Genomic DNA, 25,481 nt, shown 5'->3' on the forward strand with positions numbered 1-25,481 from the left:
GTTACATGGGAGTAGGAGAAACAATAGGTTAGCTGAAAGCAGTTCTAATGTGTAGCGCTGGCTCCTTCTGAAAGTTCTCTCCTCTCTACATTTAATTACAGTTTCTTGGAAAAATCCAGTTTTATCACAGGTGCCCAAACCTTTCCCCGTGGCTGTAATAATGTGACTACTTTGGACAGTATTTTTGCACTGTGCTTTCCGACAGTAATTCTGTGTATATATATATATATATATATATATATATATATATAAGCTGTTACTCAAACATCAGATGTATAATATTGCATTCTCACATCACATTTAATGGTTTGTACATCTTTGAGATGTTGAAAATAAAAAAAAAAAAAAAGTAATATTTTATATATATTTTTTACGGGAACTTGTATGTATATATTTGCGTTCATAAAGTTCTGTAACACTCAGCTGCCTTTTTTCTCAATAAAAACCTTTCACATAAGATTTGTTTCTATTAGAAAAGTTTCTTTTTAATGGTTTTGCTATTAAAACAGAACAGATATGGCGATATGTCCCGTAGCAGCTATGTGTCAGCACAACGAGGCTGGATTTTTCATGGTGCCCACTGCAATGTTAAAGGGGAACTCCGGCTTCCGAACCAAAATGTGTTAAAGAGCCCCACCCAAACCAGAAACCCCTAATATCCCTATCACTGTAATCTGTTCCTTCAAAAAGTAGGAATAAATACCATTTTTATATGCTGAAATCCAGCTGCAAAACAGTTCTTCTCTTTCTGCATCATTTGAAATCCTGGCAGGGGAGGAGGGACTAAAACACTGATGTTACAAATTGTAACAACTTCTCCACAGCTTACAGACAGCATGCAGGAACTACATAACCCACAATGCATTGCACTGGGATGTTCCTTTGCTTATTGACATCAGGTGTGCAGGGAATTGTGGGATTGGGAGGATGCAGGCTGAAGGCAGGCTGAGGACTACTGTTACATTTTATTTGAGTCACAAAGTAGTCAGCTGGATCAGCAGGGGGCGGGGCTTAGGGAACTGTTACAAACCATATTATTACATTACAAATCATGAAAAGGCTGCATATTTTGTAGAGATGCAGTGAATCTACTACTTTAGGATCCGGCTGAACCCCAAATCCTTTGCGAAAGATTCGTCCGAATACCGAACTGAATCCAAATTTGGATGTGTATATACCAATTAGTATAACGAAGGGACAAAGACAACCATGTCCAAAAATGTTTCAGTTTCCGTGTTTATGTGACAAAAAGTCACATGATTTTAACGATTTGGTTCATCCAGAATCATGGATTTGGCCAAATCCTGCTGAAAAAGGCCGAATCCCGAATCCTGGATTTGAGTTTGTAATTGCCATATATTGCAAATTGCTTGAAATTATGTTTTCTTTTTAAAAACTTTAAAAAATCTGGACTGCCCTTGACCTTCATTGGTGCAGAAACCATTCAACCATTAGGGGCGGGACAATGGGGCTACTGGTCTCCCAGTACAACAGATGAAGGTTTTGGTCACCTAGACAAACAGAGACACCACAGCGGTGGGGTTTTTTGTTTTTTATTATCACACTGCAGTGTAAAACAGCAATCTCGGTGATAAAATTAGCAGGCAAACTTTGGTTGCATTCCATTCGTAGGCAACGGAAAAACACGGCATTAAATAAAAAGTAAAACCCGCGTCCGGGTTTCAATCAAACCGTAAACCAAGCTCAGAAATCAATTGACGTGAAAGTTATGGGCGGCTCCTCTGGAAACCCTGTTTGGCATCCCAGCTCCGGTCGAGGTGAAGGAATTCAGAGAAATATACAGAACGGCCCTTTCATTCAGGATAAAGGCCAAGTGAGCGGTGGTAGAAATATTAAGAGTTTTACAAGCAAACACATGAAAAAGAAACCCATTGGGCTTCATTGCATAACGCAGAAGGACTCCAGGACCATCCCTAGTCTGTAGGCCACCAACTTTTCTTGAACAAAGAGTTCCCCTAAGAGTTTCAGTCCAACTAAAGAGGCTGAATGCCCCTGTAGGCACAGCGTTGCCATCAGGGAACTGAGGTCAAGCCTTGTAGTCCTTGGACTAAAACTCCCATGATTCTCAGCCCATCATGAAAGACAGAGGAGTTGATAGTGGTGTCTCGGTGTCCTGGATCCCCATTCCCCGAAGCATTTATGAAGGGACTTGCATAGAATCTGTGCCTCACAGCTCCAATTCCTTTTTGATCTCTGCTATATAATGATGATCAGGTCCGTGGGCTATGTCCATTATAGCTATGGCCTAAGGGGGAAGAAGAACAAATAAATGTTAAAGAGCAGATAAACACACAGAGGCCTTGTTCCTCGGTAAGTCCATGTTTGACATGCATGTAAACATAAGAATGGGAAGGCTGAATGGGGGTGGGGAGGGGGCAATGTGATGAAAATTTGGCATTTATTCCCCAGAAACCCTTTGCTTTTTGTATTGGAGCATTACTGATGTTTACTAGTATTTATCTAAATGCCCTAGAGAGAACCCATAATACACTACCCTAGAGACAGCCCATCCTGTACTACTGTAGACAGTTATTTATGTCCATATGAATTTAAGCAGAAGGCATTTTTACCTTTTTCAGAGCCTTTGTCCCAATAGCTTTCTTTTCCAGGCCCATATACAGGCGGCCCAGCTTCAGCCACATGGAGGCCACGTTAAGGGAATATGGGGGATAGTGCTTACTGGAAGAAGAAAAAAAAAATACATTAAAGGAGAAAGAAAGGTAAAAACCAAGTACCGTATATACTCGAGTATAAGCCGATCCGAATATAAGCCGAGGTACATAATTTTACCTAAGAAAACTGGAAAAACGTATTGACTCGAGTATAAGCCTAGGGTGGGAAATACAGCCGCTACTGCCAAGTTTCAATAATCAAATTATTTAATAAAAGGACACTCACAAGTGCTTACATGACTACCATATTAATAAACACATTTTCTGTTCTGGGGTTAGCACCACTGGTTGGGTATCAGACTGGATATGGGGAGGGTCGGATTTGGGGTAAATAACTGCTGTTTGCTGTCCTGTCTGCCCCTGGGTACATCCCTGGGCATCGACACTGACAACAGAGCAGTATGGCAGCTCCTAGTCATATTGATCAGTACACAATGGGCACAATAAGGCTCTCTGTGCAGAATAAGCCATGGCTCCGTTTTTACCAGCCATTTGGCCAGCAGTAGGGGTAGGTACATGCCAAGTTGGGGTGGGCACAGTTCTGATTGGCAGACAGAAGAACCCACTGACAGGAGGTGAAGTGAGTGCTGAAGGCATTAGCAGAGACACCATTGTTGGTGGGGCGTATGTGAGAGCGTGCCATCGTTAGCACCTCCCCCCTCCCCCTGGCCGTTATGCGCAAAATACAAATAAAAGCAATATCACCTCACATCCTCGGTCACCCCCGATGCATCAGTCTCCAACCGGCGACGTGTGTGTGCAGCCCCAGCACGAACGTCACATAGGCACAAGCCTTGACTCCCCATCCGGCGCATCCCTTTGTCGCGCCGTGCGCACCACTTCCCCCGTGCGCTGCCCCAGCACGCAGACGTGTCGCGCCGGTTGGAGAAGGATGCGTCTGGTGACAACGATGCGAGGTGATATTGCTTTTATTTTTCTTTTGCGCAGAATGAACTGCCAGGGGGAGGAGGGGTGCGAGCGATGGCACGCTCGGGGGCAGAACATAGTTCCAAGTGGGGGGGCGGGGTGGTGTGAGCCAGCATACATACTCGAGTATAAGCCGAGGGTGCCTATTTCAGCACATTATTGGTGCTGAAAAACTCGGCTTATACTCGAGTATATACGGTAAGCTTTATCAGAAAGGTCGATGTAAATACAGCCATAAGCATTTACAGAAACACTGCACTGACTTCTCTGTAAAAAGATTAGTTGTGTCCGTTTTTCTCTGCCAGAGACACGCAGCTCTCTGCTCTCTCCACTCTCCTACTCCCCCCCCCCTTAGGAATGTGGATCTGAGCCAATCAGCAGGAAGCTGATTCATAGTCTTACTAACTGAGCATGTTCACTTGGTCTGGGTGTCGGTGCAGGAGTGAGGCATTATGGGAAGTTTCTTTACACAGCTCAGAGTTTTTTCTTCCTGTTTGGCTTCTGAATGGGAGAAATATGGGGAGACTTAAGGGCACTATTTACAGAACTGTAGGTATGCCTGCAGCTTGAGATTAACTCTTTACTAGCCTTTCCTTCCCCTTTAATGACCATTCCAAGAAGTCTATGGGTCACTTGGAAAGGCTGGAGATCCTAACAATTCCTTAGAGGGCTGCACGTGCCTGACTCCTGCGCCAGATACACTATAATACATTCAATCAGACTGCCTCTGTAGCCTTCTGATGGCCACAATCTGACCTGAGAGAGTCTATGGAAGAAGACACACCTGGACGTTGAGACAAGAGAGACCCAGAAGCTATGTTTACAAACAAACAGGCACACTAATGCCCAGCCCCTCCAGCCAATAAGGTCAGCCTTCATCTCAAATTACCTGTATGGTTTGATAATTTTCTCTCCATACTTCAAGGCCCCTTCCCAGTCCTGCATGTAGAGGCAGACCCCCATGGCTTGGTACATCATATGCAGCATGTACACATTGCTGTCCTCAAACACGGAGCCCATCTTCTCCAGACTCAGCTCGCAGATCTCCAGCAGCTCACTGGGAGGTGCAATAGTTAAGGGAAATAAATACAGTAAAGGGACACTGCAGCTTCGCTCTTTATTTTTCCATTATTTGTCTAAAGGTGGATGAATTTTTAATGAAATTTCTGCTATTTTTAGCCGTCCCTGTTCTACCACTGTGAAACAGGTCACATGTTTTGTTATTACTTCCTAGAGCCCTACAGTTCCGTAACCCAAGATGGATGTGGTGTAGTCTAGTGCTTAAGGGGTGTGGTTTGCTGAGCCATAAAGAGAATACTAGGAGTTGTACATAAAGGGGTTGTTTACCTTTAAAAGTAACATTTAGTCCGTTAGAGAGTCCCCTATTCCTAGCAACTTTTCACTTGGTCTTTATTTTTTGAAATATTAGTCATCTTCTTCAACCTCTTACTAGCTGCCCGATGGGGGTCACGGACCCCGGCAGCCAAAAAACTATTGCTCTGCGATGCTACAATTTTGTATTATTGTTACTTTTTATTACTTATATTTATAAATTACTTATATAGATTGTCAGCTCTATGGGGCAGGGACCTCCATCCTCTTGTGTCTTTGGCTCTTACCCTCCCATATAGATTGTCAGCTCTATGGGGCAGGGACCTCCATCCTCTTGTGTCTTTGGCTCTTACCCTCCCATATAGATTGTAAGCTCTATGGGACAGGGACCCTCCATCCTCTTGTGTATTTGACTCTTACCCTCCCATATAGATTGTAAGCTCTACGGGGCAGGGACCTCCATCCTCTTGTGTCTTTGGCTCTTACCCTCCCATATAGATTGTAAGCTCTACGGGGCAGGGACCTCCATCCTCTTGTGTATTTGACTCTTACCCTCCCATATAGATTGTAAGCTCTACGGGGCAGGGACCTCCATCCTCTTGTGTCTTTGGCTCTTACCCTCCCATATAGATTGTAAGCTCTACGGGGCAGGGACCTCCATCCTCTTGTGCCTTTGGCTCTTACCCTCCCATATAGATTGTAAGCTCTACGGGGCAGGGACCTCCATCCTCTTGTGTCTTTGGCTCTTACCCTCCCATATAGACTGTAAGCTCTATGGGGCAGGGACCTCCATCCTCTTGTGTCTTTGGCTCTTACCCTCCCATATAGACTGTAAGCTCTACGGGGCAGGGACCTCCATCCTCTTGTGTCTTTGACTCTTACCCTCCCATATAGATTGTAAGCTCTACGGGGCAGGGACCTCCATCCTCTTGTGTCTTTGACTCTTACCCTCCCATATAGATTGTAAGCTCTACGGGGCAGGGACCTCCATCCTCTTGTGTCTTTGACTCTTAACTTATTGCAACTGTATCTTGTGTTTATTGTTATACTGTGTATTTATCTATTATTATCTTAATAACCCCCTGTTTGTATTAATGTATTCTACTGTACAGCGCTGCGTACATAAGTAGCACTTTATAAATAAAAATATACATACTTATCTTTCTATTCAGACCCTCTACTGTTCATATTACAGTCTCACATTCAAACCATTGCCTGGTTACTAGGGTAATCAGGACCATAGCAACTAGCTGCTGACAGTGCTGTAGAACCGCTGAACAGAAAGCTAAATAATTCAAAAACCACAAAAAACCAATTGCAAATACTGAAAGTTATGTAAAAGTGAACTTCCCCTTTAAGACAAATCTAGAGACGTTCCGGTCCCTCAATCTAAATTTGACTTGGGGTGGGGCGTTGGCATTATTCCTTGTGTCACTGTAATTACTGACTCTCTAATGACAGAGGGTTCGTTATAAACACTGCAGTGTAGAACACATTGGGAAAAGGATATTCTTATAGTGCTTCGCTCTCCGGAACTCCTCGACGACGTTGCGTGCGTATTTGATCATGTCTCGCACAACTTGAGGGCTCGGAGGGTCGCTCAGTTTTCGGATTTCCAATTTTGCCGGATCCTGTAAAGAAAAGAATAAGGGGGTTACATTTAGGAAAGGGGGAGGATGAAGAGCAGCTTGATAACAACAGGACACAACAGCAAAGTGTATTAGCAGCTCCCCCTAGTGGGCCCAGCCTGAAGGACAATTAAGGTGAGATTCTGGGAGAAATCGTGCTCTCCTACAGACTCCCAGAACCCCAGCCTGATCAAATTAGAGTGACGTTAGGGGTGAACAAAAGATTTTATATACATATTTAACCTGGATAAAGAGGACTCCAACCAAATGCAACCTCTAGAGGGGAGCTTGAACCCTAAAAGTTTAAAAACCACAGCACCAAAGGGTTTCTGAATGAACCAACCACAGCTACTAATATATATCCATTCTTATTAAACATTGTGGAAAAGTGAAACACTCTTCCCCCATATGTAATAAAAGGCATAAATTTGCCCAGATGCAACAACCCATAGCAACCAATCAGATGTCTGCTTTTGAACAGGTGACCTGTAAATGCTACCTGCATATTGCTTGCTGTAGGTCAGTGCTGTCCAACTTCTGCGGTGCCGAGGGCCGGAATTTCTCGCGCATACATGTTGGAGGGCCGCTAATGGAAGCCACTCCCCCTTTTAAACCACACCCACTTCAAACCACACCCATTTTATCACAATGGTGGTAGTGCAGCAAAAACCCAAATGCTTGGTCCTCACTGCAGGGATATCAACCATCATTCATATGTGAAAGAATTATATTATGTCATATTAAGACACACCCTAAAATCCATATGACTCTTCCCCTGTGGATAGCACAGCAACCCCTAGTACATAATTACACACCTTAGGGAACATTTACTGGCTATTTCCAACTGCTAACAAACTCCCAGAACAAACCCCTGCCAGGTTCACCTCCCACAGGCAGCATAGGGTAGCACTCTGCCTGCTCTACGCTACCTGTGTGTGCCATACTCTGCCTGCCCCATGATGCCTGTGTCTGCCATATGCTGCCTGTGTGTGCCATACTCTGCCCTACCCTGCCTGTGTGCCATACTCTACCTGCCATATGCTGCCTGTGTGTGCCACACTCTGCCCTACCCTGCCTGTGTGTTCAAGACCCTCCCTGTCGTATGCTGCCTGTTTGTGCCATACCCTCCCTGCCCCATGCTGCCTATGTGCCATACTCTGCCTACCCTATGCTGCCTACACACAGACCTGAGGTGTGAACAGTTGAACAATGTGGATGATTACAGCCTGAGCCTGAGGTGTGAACACTGCAGGGGGTAAAGAATGCATAGATTAAAAGGTGTGAACAGTACAGGGGATTACATGTTTAAACAATACAGGGGGATTACAGCCTGAATCTGAGGTGAGAACCATGCAGGGGGGGCAGTTAATCTCAGTACTGATACCATTTAAAGTTTATACAAGGGTAAACCATCAAAGCAGCCAGACAGGTGGGGGGCCACACAGAGGGGGGTCGCGGGCCGCCAGTTGGACAGCACTGCTGTAGGTGATTAGACCAGTAGTACAGTTTGCACCTTTTAAGGTGCCCATACACCTTCAGATCCGCTCGCTTGGCAATGTCGTACAGGTGGGTGATATCGGGAGAATCCAGGCTAAATTATAATGACAGGTATAGGCAAAGTCGGTACAGGGACTGCGCCAACAAGCCGATGCGGTCCCCGATCCGACTAGATTTTTTTAACCCGCCCAATCAATATCTTGACGATTTCAGGCCAGATATCGGTCGTGCAGGCCCGTCGGTAGTGCCCATACACGGGCAGATTAGCTGCCAAATCGGTCTAAGGGACCTTTATTCCTCTCCCCATTTGTTTATACTCCTTGGTTCTTTACAGCAAATGTGGGAGGAAAAGAAGGTATTTTAGCAGATTGCCCTTCCCATTATCTCAGTATGCAGTGGCCCATTTTCCTTTTCTATATGTTAAAAGGACATGTATTATTACTATTATTATTATCATCATCATGTATGTACCCTACAGGATCATGCCTGTTATTCCCTATGTTGCCTGAGGAATGCAGGGAATGTAGAAATATGTTTCTCAGGAAGCCCCCTCTGTACCTTCTGTTTAGTAGAGCACTCTCTGCAGTCGCAGTTAAAGAAATAGGAGTCAATCAGTCTGTCGTTTCGATCTTCTGTGGGGTAGAGCAGGTCGATGTAACTGGTGAAAACCTGGGGAAAAAAAATAAAAATTGGTGTGTTATACACAGGCAAAGGGGGAAAATTGTTTCAGAAGGAACAATCAAAAGATAGCAGTGACATGCCAGCTATTTGACAACCATAATGGCTGCTTATAAGAGGAGGTTGTGTCCATCAAGCTCAACCCATCCAAGTAAACCCAGCACATACAGACCCACACTGACCTATCTATCCACTCACATACAGACCCACACTGACCTATCCACTCACATACAGACCCACACTGACCTATCCACTCACATACAGACCCACACTGACCTATCTATCCACTCACATACAGACCCATACTGACCTATCTATCCACTCACATACAGACCCACACTGACCTATCTATCCACTCACATACAGACCCACACTGCCCTATCTATCCACTCACATACAGACCCATACTGACCTATCTATCCACTCACATACAGACCCATACTGACCTATCTATCCACTCACATACAGACCCACACTGACCTATCTATCCACTCACATACAGACCCATACTGACCTATCCACTCACATACAGACCCATACTGACCTATATATCCACTCACATACAGACCCACACTGACGTATCTATCCACTCACATACAGACCCATACTGCCCTATCTATCCACTCACATACAGACCCACACTGACCTATCCACTCACATACAGACCCATACTGACCTATATATCCACTCACATACAGACCCACACTGACGTATCTATCCACTCACATACAGACCCATACTGCCCTATCTATCCACTCACATACAGACCCACACTGACCTATCCACTCACATACAGACCCACACTGACCTATCCACTCACATACAGACCCACACTGACCTATCCACTCACATACAGACCCACACTGACCTATCTATCCACTCACATACAGACCCATACTGACCTATATATCCACTCACATACAGACCCACACTGACGTATCTATCCACTCACATACAGACCCATACTGCCCTATCTATCCACTCACATACAGACCCACACTGACCTATCCACTCACATACAGACCCATACTGACCTATATATCCACTCACATACAGACCCACACTGACGTATCTATCCACTCACATACAGACCCATACTGCCCTATCTATCCACTCACATACAGACCCACACTGACCTATCCACTCACATACAGACCCACACTGACCTATCCACTCACATACAGACCCACACTGACCTATCCACTCACATACAGACCCACACTGACCTATATATCCACTCACATACAGACCCATACTGACCTATCTATCCACTCACATACAGACCCACACTGACCTATCTATCCACTCACATACAGACCCACACTGACCTATCTATCCACTCACATACATAAACCCATACTGACTCAACCATATATACCAACATTAATACTAACTGTAGATTTTAGTATAACAATAGCCTTGGATACTATGCTTGTTCAATAAATCATCCAATATATATATATCTCATACTACGTATATATATAATATATATGTTATGTGTGGTTTGTCTGATTGGGAGACTGAGGGTGCAAATTGCGGTTTAGTGTTCCAGCTGATTGTAGTTACTGTAGGGAACCAGTAGGTGGAATCACAGGACAGTCTAAGGTTGAATAGAAAAAGGAATATCGAATATAGTTTTAGAATGAATGGGCCCTCCTGTTACAAAGTATAAAACTGGGGATCCCATTACAACGGCCCTGACACAGAAGGCTGGAGGTTTGTGCCCTCGTGTCACAGCCATCAACAGACCAATGAGTGGAGATTCAAAGCACTGATTGCACTCTGGGGTAAACTTATCAAAGGATGACAAAAACAGAGATTACCATTACAGGGATAAAAGTTCCTCCATCTTTTGATCAGTGTGCCCATGTGAGGGTATAGAGAGCTACAGTGAGCTTTATTTCATCCTTTGATAAGGGTGCTACTCTGGCTCTTATCACCCCACCCACAATGCACTGCCAGGGTCCAGTCCATTACCATGAAAGTCTATGGAGAAGCAACTCCCAGCATTTCAAAGCCAAGTTGAACATCCACACGCCATTCATTGGATCCTGTAGGAATGCGACACTTGACATGCACAGGCTCCTACCGGGCACGAGGCTCATATACTGCAGTTTATTTTTACCTCATCTCCGGCGTGTATCTCTTGCACGGCTCTGACTTCGGCCACCGTTCCCTTGTAAGTGACGATCACATTGGGGCAGCAGCTGTGATTCATTAGTGCAACACTGCAGGAAAGCAAACAGCCGCAATTAACCCCACTGCTCACAGATACAGAACACTGCTACACAGTTACAATAAAACAATGATGACAAGAACATAGGAAAGAAGAGGGAGAAGAGCGTACTCTGGGAATATGGCGGATCCCAAATGGGAGAGTTCTTCATCTTCAATGGTGAAGCCGTTGCAGTTGACCTAAAGGAAGAAAATTGTCTGTTATAGCATCGGCAAAGCCCTTTTAACCATGGGCAAGGTCCCTGCAAGATGTAGAGAGATGTAGTTCAGCAGCAGAGGGAGGGCTATAGTTTAACCATTGGTGCACTAGAGAGCTCCCAAGGGAAGAGAAACCGTGGAATGAAGGATATGTTTAACCCCTGCAGATTCCCATTCATTCAGTTCATATTCCAAAGATTTCTTGTGCCAAGCATACTGGCAACACAACTGAGGGCTCAACTAAGAGGGCGGGGCTGGTATATGTCACCAAGCCCCACCCTTTAAAGGACCAGCAACACCAAAAATGAGAATTATTCCTTCGGACTTCCTACCATATATTAATTATTGCTAATGATGATGAGGGCGACATTACTAAATGTACCCTATAAATGATCGGCCTAGTAACGTGTTGTGGAATATCTGACTAGGGGGTGGGTCCCTGTTCTCTCTGCTAAATGGAGCCCTTCTTTCTAGCCAATGAGGAGGCCTGGCACTTACCTGTGCAAAGAGGAACACTTGCGCCGCGTTGTCGGAATAGTGCAAATTCTTGGAGTAGAAACGGTGCAAGGCAGCAATGTCGTTCTGGATTAACTCGAGCTTCTCGTTGTCGAGCTTGCTGAGGTCTGCCGGGAAGGAGCAATAAAAAGAAGGCATTTAGTTTGCACTCACAAATATTTGGTTAAGATTAAAAACTTCACGAAGAGCCCCCTTACTATGCTATATCATGCTTTATCTAAGCACATCCCTGAGCAAACCCTTAGGGTCGGTGCTGTTACTGTTCAGCTTGCTCTCTGCCATGACAGACTGCAATCAGCAGGCCACACCCAGTGACAGCGGATAATAGCATTTGGCCACACCCCTTCTGGTTTCTGCTGCGTAACTAGAGGACTGGCGGCCTTTATAATTCTTCCCTATGGCTCCATAGGCTTCTTCTAATGGCAACTTGACTTAAATATTTAAAGGCCATATTATATTAGTCTCAGATATTTGGTCAAATATATAGAAACAGCTGGACATCCCTGTTGTAAAAACTATACCCCCAAACAATGTAAAATATATTGCATAAACCAGCTCATATGTAAAACCCTGCTCCATCTAAATAAACCATTTTCATATAAATATACTCTTTTAGTAGTATGTGCCATTGGGTAATCCTAAATAGGCAATTGCCATTTTAAGAATTAAGGGCCGCCCCCTGGGATCATAGGATTCACAGTGCACACAAACAAGCCAAGGCACACATACATGCTAGGCCCCATCAGCCAATGAATGGGCAGAGTTCTGCCTTTGCTCCCACACTACTTCCTAGTTCCAAGTGCAGACTCAGTAGAAGGTCAGTCTGTTTATCAATATCAGTCAATTGGACAAATATTAAATAAAAAATACATACGGGATTCAAAATCTTTAACCGATAGGAACCTTTCCGATGCCGTCCTCTCTGTCTGGGTTTTCTACGGAATAAAGAGATGGGCGTTACAAAGATGGCACTCTACACTAACCTTTTTCAGAGTGTAAGCTCCATTGCACAGGGTCCTCTTTACCTCCTGCATCAGTCAGTGTTTGTATGTAGTCTTCCAGCTCAGCAGGCTGGCGTTAAATACCCCCCCCCTCGGTACCATCCCCCATTCCTTCCTATGGGAAACGCCTGCAGCCACATCCCATAGTAGGCAATTCCCCTAGAAATGAATAGGGGGCGACAGTGAACGTTCTGATGCCTGCCCACTAACCTGGAAAATGCCCCCTGTGCCGTTATGAGCAGCTACCATATCTAACCATACCTTACCAAGGCCGGGACCTGTTTGCAACACATTACGTTGCCAGAAGCCAGTATTAGAATACATAGTAACATAGTAAGTTAGGTTGAAAAAAGACATACGTCCATCACGTCCAGCCATAATGCCTATATATAACCTGCCTAACTGCCAGTTGATCCGGAGGAAGGCAAAGCAGTAGTATGTGCTATTGGGTAATCCTAAATAGAAAACTGCCATTTTCAGTACTAAGAATGAGTGGCCTTTATGTAAAAAAACTCTTTTTAAATGTAAATGCAAAAACGCAGAGCTCCAACATCGCCCTGGGGCCTATTCCGTGTAACGCTGGTCATTAAACGCGGCTTTGCAGGTGGTCCCTGCCCATGAAACCTTCCTCTGCATATTAAATCTGTCTATACTGTATTTATTCCTAATAACTGCCTATTTATTATACGGCCTTGGCTTTGTCTGTTGGGTTTTTTTTTCGCTAGAACTGGCGCAGGTTAAATCAATCCCTTTGTTAAATACAACTCCCAGCGCCCAACGCTATCTGACCGCGCTTCAAAGAAAATTGAATTAAGAGACGTCTCGGGCGCTGAACTGGGATATCAATGGCGCCCGCCGCACTTAACTTCTCCTACAGCGGCGACCTTGACTGTAATTTGCGACTGCCTTTTAATTACAGATCTGCAACGAGCTGGGAGAGAGGCTTAATTGGTGTTAGTGTTTGGCTAATTTTTTTGGAAGGTGAATGCAGTTTCCTTTTTAGCGCGTCTGACTCCTGGAGAAGAATCTCATTTAGAGGCCGTCGTGCAGCTTGCCCGCGGTTATTTAGCAAAGGGAATCTCATCGCTTTATCCAACGTATCTATTTGGTTACAAGGGCAAATGAACTGGGGGGGGGAGGAGGGGGGATTCAGGCCAGCCGGAAATGCCAGATTGTAGGAATGAGCTCTAACAAGCACAGTGGGCACAGAGCTGGCACCCACAGCTGACAAAAAGTTCTGGAGAATTGGTGGGTGTTTTATTGCATGGAATTAGTCAGTGTTACGTTTAGTAAGCAATTTCGATTTATAATCACCTAATAACGCACTGGTAGAGTGCAAGCAGTTACCACTAAAGTCTATGGAGGGGCAATTCCCAATATTCTAACATCTACTTGCTGGGGGGGGGTAGTCATACACCTAAATACATGGGCAGATTTAAGCTGCTGATTCATGTCCTTAGGGCAGTGGTACACGGGATGGGGGGAGGGGGGGGGGTTTGGTCACCCCAAAATCTTCGTTGTCACAGGTGACTAATCTCCCCGCAATGCCATCCCACTAGCTAGAATGTAAATCGCCGGTGGCATACGCGTTGCTGCAATGTCCCGCAGTCGCCCAAAGTAGTCTGGAGAGGAAACTTCGGGTGACTGTAGGATATTGCTGCGATGCATATGCCATCCCTCCAGTGATATACATTCTAGCCGGTGGGATGGCATTCCGTGACAACGAAGATTTGTTTTTTTGCGACTCACCTCCCTGTGTACCTCTGCCCTTAAGGGTGAAGACATACGGAGCTACTAGTAGCAGCTACTTGTCGTGGCTACTAAAACAGACAATGCTGATCATTTACTGATAACGGTCTCTACATGTGTTTTAGCAGAGGCAATTCTCAGTATTGTCTATGGCAGGGGATTTTCTGGAGTTTAGTAGCCTTGAAAAAGTAGCTGCTACTAATAGCCCAGCTTATCTGCCTGTGTATGGGGCCCCCCTGATGGGCCTACCAACCGATATCTGGCCAAAAATTGCCCCATGCCAAATGATCAGGATCAGGGGCCGCATCAGCTTATTGATGTGGTCCTCACTCTGACAGGTCCTATTCCCCCCACTGTAATTTGATGGTTTGGCCCAAGAGCCCAATGATCGGATTAATCCTATATCATCTACCTTGGGTGGGCATATCCATGGAGAGATTCACTCGTTTGGCGACCTCAGCTTTAAACCACCCAGGTTGAAGGCCTGGGCCCACGCCTTGGATGGTGTCAGAGGGAAGCAGTCTCCAGGGAACACTACCCTACCATGGATGCAGTAAGTAAGGGATAGTCGATGTCGCCAAGCGAGCGGATCTTCTCCCGATATCCCCACCTATAGGTGGGCGATATCGGGTGAATTTAGGCTAATTCGATCGTTTGGCCCCAGGGTATAGGCAAAGTCGGTCCGCATCAACGAGTCGATGCCGTCCCTGATCCGACTAGGTTTTCTAACCTGCCCAATCGAGATCTGGCCGATTTCAGGCCCATCGGTAGTCCCCATACATGGGCCGATTAGCTGCTGAATCGGCCCACGTATGGGGACCTTTAGACAAGCAATACAGCAGCCAGGGGTGTGCACAAACCCTACATATACATGGGGTCTATTTCCCCTTTAAACAAAGAAGAGCAAGTGAATCTCTGCTGTTCTATACAGATGGTTTGTGTTACCATTGTATTGGTTTCTTATAAACCTTTGTTTATAAATACACACACAGCTGCTTCCATGCGCATGTGCGGGGGGGCTCACCTGTTTGGCCAGTATCCTCGCGGTAAGCCTGACGGTTTCCGAGGGGCACCAGTTCTGCCCGTAAGTACACATCGCCGAACATTCCAACTTGTGCATGGGCCAGTCTCCTTTCTGGTTGGGTAGAGAAGAGGAAAAACATGAGCGTGGCCATGGGAAGGAGGATGCACTTGGCTTGCCTGGATACAAAGGTCAAGTAAAATATGTTTCCTTTAGAAAAAGGATGACATAAAGATGGCACCCGCGTAACAAACACAACCTGCATGTTATGCTTATGACTCCCAGAGATTTGTTAGATATTGCTGTGTAATAGGATCTCTCTCCTATGAATGCGGATTCCTCTGCAGATCATTTTTCAATGACACATGCGTGTGATATGCGTGTTACAAACAGTATCCATTATGTCACATTAAGGGGGATTATACATGCTATGCAGTGCCCCAGAAACACGGATACTCCCATGTCAGAGAGACACCTGAAGCCCCCTAGGGGTCGCTGTTTCAGTGGTTGCTATGGAGGTTACCTCATCCACATCCCCATTGGCCCATAATATTCCATCCCCACTGTCTAAATCTCTACATCACTATCTGCCATAAGTAATAAAAGGCACTAGATTTGCCCAGGAGCAGTAACCCATAGCAACCAATAAAATGTTTGCTTTTAAACAAGTGAACAGTAAAGTTACTTGCTGATTGGTTGCTATGGGTTACTGCTCCTGGGCAAACTTTTTTAAATCTTTCTTTAAATACCCAGAAGATTTCAGATGACTGCAATAAAAGCCAATGTGAAGACAGGCGGTGGCTTTTGCAATTGGTCTTCATTTTTTATTATTTGTAGTTTTCTAATTATTTCAGTTTTTGTTCAGCTGCTCTCCAGCTTGGAGTTTCAGCAGCTATTTGGTTGCTAGGATCCAAATGACCTTAGCAACCAGGAAGTTGCTCAAATGAAAGACTGATATATGAATAGGAGAGGGCCTGAACAGAAAAATAAATAATATAAAGTAACAATAACAATTAAACTGTAGGCGCAATAGTTTTTTGGCTCAGGGGTCAGTGACCCCCATTTGAAAGAGTTAAAAGGAGGCAAATAACTCAAAAACTATGAAAACCAAATAATGAAGAGTAATTGAAAAGATGCTTAGAACTGGCCTTTTTATAACATATTCAGAGCTAATTTAAAGGTGAACCACTCCTTTAAAGCCAATGGCTGGTGGAACAGGAGTTTCTGGCATTTTTGGTTACTCCATCAATACAAAGAATAAAACTGATATGTGAAATAGAAAGTTCTGGGGCGACAGGGCCACTTTAGGTATTGCTGTGCCCCCAGTGGGGTGTGTGGGTGCATAGAATGAGCACAATGCTTCTATCACTAATAATGGAGCCTTACTAAAGTTCTATGGGCCGACCCTACAGATGCAGTGAGAATACCCACGTGGAGTTTTAAACACACCTGTCCCTTTAAGAAAAGAACTTCAAAAAGTTTTAATTGTGAAGAAGAAGATACAGAGCAGCACAATGCAGGACAATGATATCCCCCCCAAGGCACGGCTAATTAAATCCTACCCTGCGGCAGGCTCGCACTGAGCCGTATAGAGTGACCGGCATTTCTAATCGGATATGGATATGAGGAGGACTCGGCATTTCAGCTAAGGGATCTCAGTGTAAATGAGGCGCAAGGTCTGGAATAATTTAACCTATCAACCTCCAGCTTCTCAGAACTATAAGTGCTTCCTGGGGGCTAGCTGAGCATGCTGGGAACAGTAGCCTCAGTCGTTCTATGAAGTGTAGGCAGGGCCTTGTCCGAGCCATATACAGTAAGAGCTGTATGACTGCTTGGTACCGTGCTGGTGTTGTGGCTGATCCAGCTAAAGCTATGCCCGGCTCTATGGCTAGTCCCCAACATTGATACTAATATCTACAGTTAGTACTAGTGGTTGTATTTATAGTTTATGTATGTGAGTGTATAGATTGGTAGGTGTGGGTTAGGGGTGCTGGGTTTACTTGGATGGGTTGAACTTGATGGACACTGGTCTTTTTTCAACCCTATGTAACTATGTAAAGGTGCAGCTGCTCCATATAGAAATGAGCCCCACTCGTGAAAGGAAAGCCAAGGGGGAAATCACCTAAGGGTGAAGACACACGGAGCTACTAGTAGCAGCTACAAATATAGACAGTGCTGATCATTTACTGATAATTGTCTTGTATGTTTTAGCTAACTTTGCAGTATACATCAGTTAATAAATATGCAGCCTTTTTATGATTTTTAATGTAATAATATGGTTTGGAACAGTTCCCTAAGCCCCGCCCCCTGTTCCCCTGCTGATCTGGCTGGCTACTTTGTGACTCAAATAAAATGTAACAGTAGTCACCTGCCTTCAGCCTGCATCCTCCCAATCCCACAATTCCCTGCACACGTGATGCCAATAAGGAAAGGAACATCCCAGTGCAATGCATTGTGGGTTATGTAGTTCCTGCATGCTGTCTGTAAGCTGTGGAGAAGTTGTTACAATTTGTAACATCAGTGTTTTAGTCCCTCCTCCCCTGCCAGGATTTCAAATGATGCAGAAAGAAAATAACTGTTTTGCAGCTGGATTTCAGCATATAAAAATGGTATTTATTCCTACTTTTTGAAGGGACAGATTACAGTGATAGGGATATTAGGGGTTTCTGTGATTTGGTTTGCAAACCATTGCTCCCCTGTTGCAGTACATAGGGTGCTGATTTGTCCAATGAGAACACCCCTTTGAGCTAAGCATTGTGGCAGCTTGTGTTACAATATTTTAATCTAATTACAGCCAATTAATAAGTGGAAATACACACTGTACATAAGCAGAATATTCTTTCCCCTTAAAGTGACAGGGCACTTAGGCAAAAATGTCAAATACTTTTGACATCTCTCCACAGTACTTTCTGAATACATGCTAACGTGAGGGTGGGGCAAGGCTGTAATTGTTTATAAAGCAGTGGCAACAAGCCTGGGCTGGGGCTGAGAAGCCAAATATACCCCTAAACGTGAATAATAAAAACAATTTGGGACGCACTGAATCCTGGGTTTGGTTCCGGATTGGGCCAAAATTCAGCCTTTTTCAGCATGTTTCGGATTCGGTGGAATCCATGCCTCTGGCTGAATCGAATCCAAATCCTCGAAATCATGTGACTTTATTGTCAGAAGGATTTGGGGATCAGATGGTGGATTCAGTGCATCCCTAAAAACAATACTGTCAATTTTGGAAGAATGTGTGAGTGTCCCTGTAAGTCACAGTGGTACCTGGCAGTCCACGTTGCAGTAAAAGGCTTGCTTGCACTTGCCGCATTTCGATAAACCTTCCTTCCTACAATGAGAAAGAGCAAATGAGCAAAAAGGCAAGAAATTGAATTTAGTCTTACAGATAAGTCATTAAGGGAGAGATGCCAGATCTGCAGCCTTCCAAATGTATGCATCCCTTAGGATCCCTTAGTAGCAGCTGATTGTCGTGGCTACTAAAACAGACAATGCTGATCATTTACTGATAATTGTCTCTGTGTGTTTTAGCAGAGGCAGTTCTCAGTATTGTCTATGGCAGGGGATTTTCTGGCGTTTAGTAGCCGTGACAAGTAGCTGCTACTAAGTAGCTCCGTGTGTCTTCACCCTTACAGGGAAAATATACCCTCTGTGTAACATCAGCTCATTCAGTTGGGCTTACAAAGAAAAAGTGCATAAACACTGACACACATAAATATCATCTCCTCAGAGGAAACCATGATTGTCTGCCTGTGACTCGCAGGGACCATTTCCCCACCCCCTTAGGCTGGCAGAGTTTTTCAACCCCAACATCGCTGAATTGATGGATTCTGGGACTTGAAGTTTTTATAAGACCATATAAGACCAGAAGGTCTTACATTAATTAAGTCACTAGATCGAGGAAGCTCCAACCCCAACCCCTTTAGGGCACCAATCACACAGGCTGTGCCATCCAAGGAACTCTCTACTCTCTAAAGTACCCAGCTGGCATTAACATCCCAGAAATACCCATGCAGTTCCAAACAGGGCAGGCAGCATTCCCTGAGCAGTTCCCATACCCCATATCTAAAGGCATTATCAGCAATGGCAGTACAGCCTTCCCAGATTCCTGCGGGGACGTCTGGTTTGTGTCAGCAGCGATGGGAAATATTCTGCCACCTCGGCGCCTTTGTTATCCGAGGCACAGCAAAGATAAGAAATAGCCCAGGAAAGTGGATCTCGGGTCTTTAAATGAATCACGTGATCAGACTGCACTTAAACTTCTATGAGTGAATCTGCAGGTATTGTTTACTGGTTGCCAAGGGTTACTAGACCTAAAGGGCCAACAGAAGAGAGGCAGTCACCTAGATACAATGTAGGCAGTATTCCCCCCCCCCCCTGCTAGTTGCTATGGGGGTCTTCATGTACATCAGTGGTCTGGCAGTAGCAGCACATTATTTAGCAGCCAGCAGTTGCTACTGGAGCAGTATTTTGCAGCAGTGCCACCGATTGCTCTGCCTGCCACTCACATCTGCAATGATGGTTCTGAAGCTCCCCCCCCCCCCAAAAAAAAAAAGCACTGCATCCAATAGGTGGATGACCTGGGTTGCCTACGTTTCCTTAACATGAATAAAAAGATATAAAGTTACTATATGCACTGTTTTACAGTAAAGCAACATACTTCCCTGCTGCTGTCCATTAACCAATAGAAGGATGGAAAGAGGAAAGTTTCTCAGGCGCAATTATAAAATAATCGGGCAAATTTACACCTAGGCAGTAACCCATAGCAACTGATTGGTTGCTATGGGTTGCTGCCCAGGTACAAATCTGCCCATTGAGATACTCTATAAATGGGCGGAGGGTCCCAAGATGTAAGAAAGGGGGAAAAAGAAAGCACAAGCTACATGGGGCCCCATTCTGCCTGCTGATATGTTTATAACCATCAGCTGTTCAGTCCCCAGACAGCTGTATGGGAGCGGCCTTTAACTTAGCATATCACTCTACAGCCCCTAGCCCCGCCCATTCTCACCACCAGCCGACCCACTCTTTAGACCAATCAAAAACATCTGGCTAGAAACCCACATAGATTTCAAAATGTGCCCCCATTAACTGGCTATGGGAACATAAATGTATGTATATATATATATTATATATAATTACACAGTTTGGTCATTTCTCTATGGGACCAAACTGTAAATTATATAGTGAATAAAGTGCCCCCTATTGTAAAATATAGGCATATTATAAGTCACCAAGGAGTTCCATGACTATATAAAAGCATAAAGGTCATGGAACTCAGAGATGACTTCTAATATTCTCATATTTTACAACAGGGGGTAATTTAGTTATTATAATATACAAGTTGTAGTGAGTCACGTGACAGAAATTACATCACTAAGCTCCAATTATAACTGATGACATCACTTAGCATCGTTTTAAGGATATAATTTACAGTTTGGTCCCATAGGGAAATGACCAAACTGTATATTATACAGTTATAATCGGAGCTTAGTGATGTCATTTCTGTCACATGACTCACTACAATTTGTATATTATAATAAATAAAGTACCCCCTGTTGTAAAATATGAGGATATTAGAAGTCACCTCGGAGTTCCATGACCTGCATAAAAGCTCTTGGCCTTCGGCCTCGTGCTTTTATATAGTCATGGAACTCCTCGGGGACTTATAATATCCCTATATGTTACAATAGGGGGCACTTTATTCACTATATATTATAAGGAACTCCTCGGGGACTTATAATATCCCTATATGTTACAATAGGGGGTACTTTATTCACTATATATTATAAGGAACTCCTCGGGGACTTATAATATCCCTATATGTTACAATAGGGGGTACTTTATTCACTATATATTATAAGGAACTCCTCGGGGACTTATAATATCCCTATATGTTACAATAGGGGGTACTTTATTCACTATATATTATAAGGAACTCCTCGGGGACTTATAATATCCCTATATGTTACAATAGGGGGTACTTTATTCACTATATATTATAAGGAACCCCTCGGGGACTTATAATATCCCTATATGTTACAATAGGGGGTACTTTATTCACTATATATTATAAGGAACTCCTCGGGGACTTATAATATCCCTATATGTTACAATAGTGGGTACTTTATACACTATATATATATATTTTTGCCATTCCTTTACATGATTTTCCAGGTGTCCCCGTTGCTTTATTTGCGGCTTCAGCTGTTGCCACTCCCAGTGTTTCTATTCCCCAGAGGCCATCCTTCCCTTTATACATTCTGACTCCCAAATCAAAGCTGCCTTGGGTTCAGCAACGGCAGCTCTTCTGGCCAGTATAGACACAGGCATGGCTAGTGACTTACATCGGACGCGTCAGATGAATTTTTTCAACAGGCCCCGGCACAACAGGCTGCGCGTCCAGCGCAGCCTGTTGTGCCGGGGCCTGTTAAAAAAATTCATCTGAAGCGTCTTCGTATGGGCCGGTGTCCAATTCAGTTCAACTAGTTCATGCTGCAGACTGCACTGGTTTCTATGCTGCCATGCAGAATGCAATTGGATGAATTGCTAAAGTACAAGGATCTAACAGCAATATTTAATCATACTAATAATGGGAGTGGACCCATATTTTTTTGGTTGACAGTGAAAGCAAAGCCCTGATTGGCTGCTTTCTGATCAGTACAACACTGTTAAACCAACACCTGTTGGACAGCTCCACCCTGGGACTCATATGGGCGCAGAGCAATTAACTGCGAGTGGCTTAAAATAGCCCACTAGCGTTATGTCAGTTGGACACATGGGAACCAGCAGCACCCAGCTGCTCCCAGTACTTCTGCATGACTCCATAGGTCACATTAGGGTTTAACATGTGCCAGTACAGTTATAGTTGAACTGCAACTCTCAACAACCAATCACCGCTAAAGCCTAGAGCTGAAACCTTTCATTCAACTTATTTAGCAACTTTCAATTGGTCTTCATTTTTATTATTTATGATTTTTTCTCCCCCCAATTACTAGTCCTTTCCTATTCTTGACTTTTTTTCTGGCCTGCAACTAAAAATTCTACTTTGTCGTCGGGGATCAGTGACTGTTATCGTCATTCTTATGATTTCATAGACAATGTAGCAGAAGCCAGCTGATTAACAGACCAGAAGGAGAACCGATTTCAGCTACAATGTTTCAAGAGTAACATGGCCTATAGGAGCTAAAGCAATGGCCCCCAACCTTTTTTGCACCATGGCCCAGTTTCAAGCAAGACAATTTTTCGAAGGACCAAGGTTGGGGGGGGGGGGGGGGGGGGGGGGCCCACAACTAATTTATAGTATATAATTTAATTAGTACATATATAATGTAAATGTCATTATTACATTTTATATTATGCACTTTATTTTTATTGTTATGGATATTATTACATTATAAAATATAATACAGCTCACCATAATACAAAATCAATGGGAGATCAGGTGGCCCAGTTCAGCACAGCCCATGGCCCGGCACTGGTCCACGGCCTGGTGGTTGGGGACCCCTGAGCTAAAGGGCCTCCAGGAGTCCCCCAGGCAAGGGCAATCAGGGGTCCCCCAAACAAGGGCAATCAGGGGTCCCCCAGACAAGGGCAATCAGGGGTCCCCCAGACAAGGGCAATCAGGGGTCCCCCAGACAAGGGCAATCAGGGGTCCCCCAGACAAGGGCAATCAGGGGTCCCCCAAGGGCAGGCATCGCTGCAAATTGTGGCCCTGCTTTGAAAGGAACATTTAATCAGACCAGTAAGGCCTCTCGGCTCTTTCTGAACTACAACTCCCATATTCCCACTGACATTACTCCTGATTTGTGCTGCAAAATAGTTTAATACTCTTAAGGTGCCCATACACCTTCAGATCCGCTCGCTTGGCCTCCCGATATCCCCCACCTACGGGTGGGCGATATCAGGAGAATCCAGGCTAATTATAACGACGGGTATAGGAAAAGTCGGTCCGGGGGCTGCATCAACGAGCTGACGCGGTCCCCGATCCGACTAGATTTTCTAACCTGCTCGATTGATATCTGGCCGATTTCAGGCGAGATATCGGTGGGGCAGGCCTGTCGTTAGTTCCCATACACGGGCCGATTAGCTGCCGAATCAGTCTAAAGGTTCCCATACACGGGCCGACTATAGCTGCCGATATCGGTCCCTTGGACCGATTTGGCAGCTAATCGGCCCGTGTATGGGCAGAACACAACGGCCTGGCCGACCGATATCTGGCCTGAAATTGGCCAGATCTCGATTGGCCAGGTTAGAAAATCCGGCCGGATCGGGGACCGCATCGTTTGCTCGGCTGCGGTCCCCGAACCGACTGCCCCATAACCACAAATGTAATCCAATCGTTTGGCCCTGGGGATTATTTTTTTTTCAAGTTACTTGCTGCCCGATATCGACCACCCGTAGGTGTGGATATCGGGTGAAGATCCACTCGCTTGGCGATGTAGTGTATGGGCACCTTAAGGGACCTATATTGGCAGCTAGAACCGGCCCGTGTATGGGGACCTTTATAGGATTACCCCAGCACTAAATACTCTCACAAACCGACCTAGAACCAGACCCAATAGCAGCCAAATGATTGTAAGCAGGCACTAGGACCCAGCGCCACTGCGGAACCCACATGTCTATAGAAAGGCACTACCGTAACGCCTTAAATATCCGCGCCCCCGGCTCCCCCGCCGGGCCCAGGCCGGCCCTTCTTCTATATAAGCGGGCAGAGCCGCTTCCCCTGCTGCCCATGTTACCTGGCGAAGCAGAACTCGCAGTGGTTTCCCCGTTCGTTTACAGTCAGTACGTAGGTGTAGGCCGGGCAGCTGAACAGCAGCTCCCCCAGCGCGAATGGACGCGTAGCCTTCAGACCCCGGCCTTTCCCTGGGCTGTCGAACCGCTCCAGACCCTCGGGCTGTCCCATGGTGCGGGAGGGGGGCAGAGAGAGAGAATGACAGAGAGGGGTGCGCCTGTGCCAGGGACAGTCTATTAATGCTTCCCCCCTGCCGGGCCGCACTCACTCACACACACACTGAGACAGCTGGGCAGCCTGCCGGAGCCGCAGGGTCCTACCGCCGTTACCTGACTCCCTCTCTCTGTGTGTGCGCTGGAAATACTGCCCCCCTGCTGCTGCACGGAACTCGGGATCCCCTTTTAAAGTCATACTGTTATCATAAAAGCATTGCCTTCTTTTTATTGTCCCATTAGAGGGTTACAATGCTACAAGCATCTCCAAGAGGCATTATAGTTAGGCCAGTATGTGAGTATTTAATAGGGTAATTCAGCTGACCAAACTGTAGCCTGGCATGTGTGCCATTGAGAGGGAAAGATAAAGGGAAACAACAATTGTCTTGTGAAACAACAATGGCTGTTTTCCTAGGGCGGGGGGTGCCCAGACTTTTTCGCACAACGATTGACTTTGGCTCCTCCCTGCGTACATACGCGGTGCAGCTTACGCACGCATCCCCAATAAAGGCGCTGTGGTTCCGCATTTCCCTGGCTTAGATCCCACCAGAAGTCCACGGGGGATCGACTGCGATCAATGTTTTGGCCACCCCTGTCCTGCGGGGGTGCTTTAAAAATCCCTACCACAAAGCAAGACAGCACTGCTGCCCTTTGCTAGAAAGGAAGTAGGAACTAGTCACATGACTGTGTAAGCAGTGTCGGACTGGCCCACCAGGATACCAGGAAAACTCCCGGTGGGCCCAGGTGTCAGTGGGCCCTCCTGCTCCTGACCATTTGGCCTACTTCCTGGTCATTCCCTATTTCTGAATGGGAACAAAGAGGAGAAATAGATGGAAGAATAGATGCTAGCATGTAAATAAAAGAGACTAGGAGAATAAAGAGGTTGGGTGAGGAAAGGAGAAAAAATAGTTTAGAAAGTGGGCCCAGGGTCTAAGGTTTCTGGTGGGCCCCTGGGGTCCCAGTCCGGCACTGCATGTAAGCATACAGAGGACTGGGCACACTTGCAGTCAGCAGGAAGCTGATTTATTCACTGCCTCTGCCTTCTTCCCTTCCTCAGTTC

The 25,481-nt window shown here is 45.3% G+C and overlaps 1 protein-coding gene across 1 annotated transcript; it reads right to left on the reverse strand.

Moving 5' to 3' along the window:
- Nucleotides 1–1,537: 1,537 nt before the first annotated feature.
- On the reverse strand, nucleotides 1,538–24,562 carry smyd2 (SET and MYND domain containing 2). Its single transcript, XM_002934705.5, has 12 exons — nucleotides 24,214–24,562; nucleotides 18,743–18,806; nucleotides 15,479–15,589; nucleotides 12,579–12,639; nucleotides 11,687–11,811; nucleotides 11,103–11,170; nucleotides 10,881–10,983; nucleotides 8,636–8,746; nucleotides 6,463–6,583; nucleotides 4,510–4,684; nucleotides 2,592–2,700; nucleotides 1,538–2,266 (listed from the first exon to the last, which is right to left on the reverse strand). Exons 1-12 carry the CDS (start codon nucleotides 24,378–24,380, stop codon nucleotides 2,189–2,191), a joined length of 1,293 nt encoding a protein of 430 aa, XP_002934751.2. The 5' UTR covers nucleotides 24,381–24,562; the 3' UTR covers nucleotides 1,538–2,188.
- Nucleotides 24,563–25,481: the final 919 nt, after the last annotated feature.

Source organism: Xenopus tropicalis, chromosome 5 (genome assembly GCF_000004195.4).
Source record: "Xenopus tropicalis strain Nigerian chromosome 5, UCB_Xtro_10.0, whole genome shotgun sequence".
NCBI lineage: Eukaryota > Metazoa > Chordata > Amphibia > Anura > Pipidae > Xenopus > Xenopus tropicalis.

Coding starts and splice junctions, on each gene's coding strand:
- smyd2 (XM_002934705.5), bottom strand. CDS start 24,380: ATGGGACAGCCCGAGGGTCTGGAGCGGTTCGACAGCCCAGGGAAAGGC. Junction 11,171..11,686: donor AAGTGTTCCTCTTTGCACAG/GTAAGTGCCAGG, acceptor TTCTTCCTTTAG/GTCAACTGCAACGGCTTCAC. Junction 6,584..8,635: donor AGTGCTCTACTAAACAGAAG/GTACAGAGGGGG, acceptor TTTTCTTTACAG/GATCCGGCAAAATTGGAAAT.